The sequence below is a fragment of the Anneissia japonica genome, unplaced genomic scaffold (genome assembly GCF_011630105.1).
Source record: "Anneissia japonica isolate Jap-2015-1 unplaced genomic scaffold, ASM1163010v1 scaffold1696_len571195_cov180, whole genome shotgun sequence".
NCBI classification, from domain to species: domain Eukaryota; kingdom Metazoa; phylum Echinodermata; class Crinoidea; order Comatulida; family Comatulidae; genus Anneissia; species Anneissia japonica.
The window spans coordinates 172,801-176,818 of NW_022695941.1; the positions used below are offsets into that span (position 1 = coordinate 172,801).

The 4,018-nt window shown below is 34.2% G+C and overlaps 1 protein-coding gene across 1 annotated transcript in view; it reads right to left on the reverse strand.

The window, feature by feature from the left end:
* Positions 1-4,018, reverse strand: part of LOC117101631 (neurogenic locus notch homolog protein 1-like) — a 34,555-nt gene that overhangs the window by 25,784 nt on the left and 4,753 nt on the right. Inside the window, exons 2-8 of the mRNA XM_033241635.1 lie at positions 3,641-3,872; positions 3,066-3,127; positions 2,692-2,799; positions 2,382-2,504; positions 2,075-2,185; positions 1,550-1,684; positions 419-514 (exon numbers count right to left, since the gene is read on the reverse strand). Of these exons, the coding sequence (XP_033097526.1) occupies positions 419-514; positions 1,550-1,684; positions 2,075-2,185; positions 2,382-2,504; positions 2,692-2,799; positions 3,066-3,127; positions 3,641-3,872 (867 nt within the window). The remainder of the gene's footprint in view (positions 1-418; positions 515-1,549; positions 1,685-2,074; positions 2,186-2,381; positions 2,505-2,691; positions 2,800-3,065; positions 3,128-3,640; positions 3,873-4,018) is intronic.

A 4,018-nucleotide genomic window follows, 5' to 3' on the forward strand; every position in this document is an offset into this window, starting at 1 on the left:
GCACTGGCCTCTGTGGTCTAAACGGTATGACGCTCGCCGAAATAGCGAGAGATTACAGGTTCCATTCCCACCAGACAACTCTTTTTTTCATACAACTATGATAAGAAACTTACGTTGATGTACTTGAATTTGAGAACTGTATTATTATCTATTTGATTTATATATATACATATATATATAGGTATTAAAATATAATATTCCACTAAAATGGGTTTATATTTTTTCAATGACAAAAGACTAGCTTTTACCAGCTTTTGCCTACAGGGGCGTACTCTAACTCTAATAACCATAAGGGTAGCGAATTTAGAGTTATAGCCAGCAAAATAATTATTTTGTAATTATTATTTAGATAGCTATCAGCAACAGCATAATCTTCTATAACTTTAGAATTAGATAAAAGCATTAAAGCTGTACACACCTATTTCACAACGATTACCCGAGTACCCGTCTGAGCAGATGCAGACACCATTTTGACAAACTCCACCATTTAAACAGAATACTGAATCACATGCGTCTATTATAGAAGAGAATTAGAGAAAATAAAAACATTAGGCCTATAAAATAAAATAGGCAATCGAAGAATGACTATCTAAAGCCGGACACCCACTTTCGACGGTCGTCGACCTACGCTTTCTATGAAGAACGCAACGCGACGATGCGCGCGCAATGGATCGTTTTTAATGACGATCCGTTCAGGCTGCCACCGACAACCAGCAGATGGTGTCGCGTCGTCTAACGCTCACAAGGAGTGGAGTTGGATTCGTCGTGCAACGGTCGTGAGAGCCCGGCTTAAGTATCTCATTTGATCTTACAGTGGTTTCATACTACTAACCTAGCAATAGGTATTTATGAAAAGTTTTTCATGAAATTCAGAAAATAAATGACAAACAGCACTTTTCAGACTAAAACTAGATTTACAATAGACACGATAACGACACGACGACATATCATCGCGTAGTTTGTATTATTCAACACAGCACGTATCCGTATCGTGTCGTTGGCGTATCGTAATCGTGTCTAGTGTAAATACACGAGCTTCCGACCATATAGTGGTCTACATCAGGTTAATGTGAAAATATATGTATACATATATATGTATGAAATACAGAAAACAACAAATGACTGAAACGGAAAATCTCTACCAAAGGTAACGGATTGTGGAGAAAATGAATATTATTATTATTATTATTATTATTATTATTATTATTATTATTATTATTATAAATATTATTATTATTCTTATTATTATTATTATTATTATTATTATTATTATTATTATCATTATCATTATCATTATCATTATCATTATCATTATTATTATTATTATTATTTAATCGTTAAATGGTGCATGGTTAAGCCAAGGCTAAAATACTCCTGAAAAAATAAATTAGTTCGATGTTCAAAACCCAAGTAATTTTGAACAATTAAATGTGAAACAGAGGGAAAATCTAATCTACTTTACGTTGGAGACAGGTAAAGAAATAGAATACGGCGTAATATCATCTTAGTGTATTTTTAGCAAACAGAATGTAAATAAATACTAACTTACCGCCGCCACCATCACCAATTTCACAATTTTTACCAGTGAATCCAGTTGCGCAAACACACTGGTAGATACTTTGACCAATACCATGAAAACAGGCTCCGCCATTTAAACAAGGTGCGCTTACGCATTCGTCAAAATCTAAATTAAATATTTATATATTATTAGAAATTAAAACTATAATAAGTTAAAAGATATATATTTAATGGTGTACATGTTCGTGCTGTTTAGTAAATTCATATTCGATTTGCTACATTGCCGAATTCAAGAGGACCCAATCAGCCCGTCCTCACCCACTAAATTTTTCAAATTCCTTATAAGCAAAATGCAGCAAAAGAGTATATAAAAATTAAAGTCAGAGTGCCATTTTCGCCAATATACAACTGTCATTGTCATAAATTTACTTACCTCAGCACCAAACATGATTGGGGCTGAGGTTGTCTACACCCGCCGTCTTTGAAAGTCCTTCCCTGGGCCCCTCTATTTCGATTTTCTGGATCCGCCACTACTACTAATATTGGCCTACTTTACCTTGTTGACAGTTATTTCCTGTCCAAGCCTCCGTACATATGCAGGTTGGTGTCCCTGAAGATGCATCACAAGTTCCTCCGTTTAGACAAAAACCACTTGGGCAGCCAGAGCCTAAATTCAAATAAAAAGTCAATTCGTAGTTTGAAAAGCGCATGCTCCTACCAAGGTCACTGGATACGCACATGCGCAGTTCAAACCACGAATTGACTTAATTGTATTAACAAGTTACCAGCGATGGGTTGGTCTTCTTATGAGTAGGCTTACTACTTTTAAATTCTACATATGAATTGATTTACAATTGGCTTACTATCCGGTTGTATATCGCATCGAGCCCCTGAGTATCCAAGTGGGCATGTACAGGTGTATTCGTTGGTGTCGTCAGTACACGTTCCTCCGTTGTTACATGGATTACTTGAACACTCGTCAATCTCTGAATTTCGAAAGAATATTAGTTTAAATTATTTGATTGTTGTAAAATTGTTAATGTATTGAGGACTTTACAACAGAAAATAAAGTTCACATTGTTTGGAAGTGAGATAAATTCTGGTTTACTACCAGCAAAGTGTTAGGTTTCATGCTCAGATCAGAATCCATTTTAAAGTATATTTTATACTTACGTATTTCACAATTGAGGCCAGTAAATCCCGTTCTTACACAACTGCAGACCCCAGTACCACTGTTACAGAGACCACCGTTCTGGCAAATTACAGTTGCACACAAATTCTCTAAGTGAAAATCATAATTTTAACCATGAACATTTGAAAATCAACATTCACTATTACTGACTCATAGTCAATAACAATAAAGTGTAAGAACTCTCATTAAAAATGTAATTCACTGTAGTTAATTGATATGATTATTAGTACTTACTTCCATTATTGTTTATCCCAATGAAACTAAAAATTAATTATTAAATGTCGGCTACACTATTATATTTTCGATCGGATTTGATAGCAGAAGCTTAGGTCTATTGTGTCACTCTGGTTCTTACCTGCTATAACATCTGAAGTAATATCCACCCAGTAAGTAGTAAAATTTTCCACAAACGTTGCACTGAAAGGAATAGTATAAGAAATAGAGTAAAAACCTTGTAGATATTTTTTCTCGTCATAAGCTATCAATGTTTATTGTAAAATCTTCAATCATAATTATTTGAAGAACTATCGATGATTATTTTAGTTTTAATCAATCACCAGTAAATTTACTTTTTAATAAGGCAGTCTATGTAGTAACCTTATTTATAATGTGATTATGGTTTCTGCACGTAACAAAGGTCGGATGAGCTCGGATTCTACGGCCAACCATGCTTAGTTTAAGAAGTAGGACTATTAAGTCTTTAGTGTTAGATTAAGTATTACTCTCTTGTTTATGTTAAGGGCACAGAGGTCTCCATGGTCGACCATTATTATTATTAAATGCAGTAGTAATAATATAAAATTTGCATTAGCATTCTGCCAATTATATTTTGAAATAACATAATATTGTATCATAAACATTGTGTTATTATGCTGTGTGGTCTTAATAACGAATTATAATAAACGTAATAGGTCTATTTGTAATACGTACTGAAATTCTACAGAACCAACACCTGTCGAGGGCGGTAACCAAGTGAATGTTGCCGTTAAGGGCATTAAAGTACTAGATGATTGAGTAATTCCATCATTCGTATTTGTGCATGTCATCTGCCTTGTATTATTTACGGTAGTTGTCCATGTACCAACAGGAGTGGTAGACCCTACTGGACGGGCTTGCACAAGTAACCCTCTATACTGTTGACTTCCGGTTGCTTGAACAGTAACTATTGAAATAAACATGTCGTAATTTTAATATTCGTTACGGTATCTCTTACTTTTGTTGTTTTTTAGTTATTAAGGCTTTCTTGAAGTTCAAGTTTAGTAAAAATCATGTTCACAACGAGTAACTGATTTTCAATGACTTCTACAT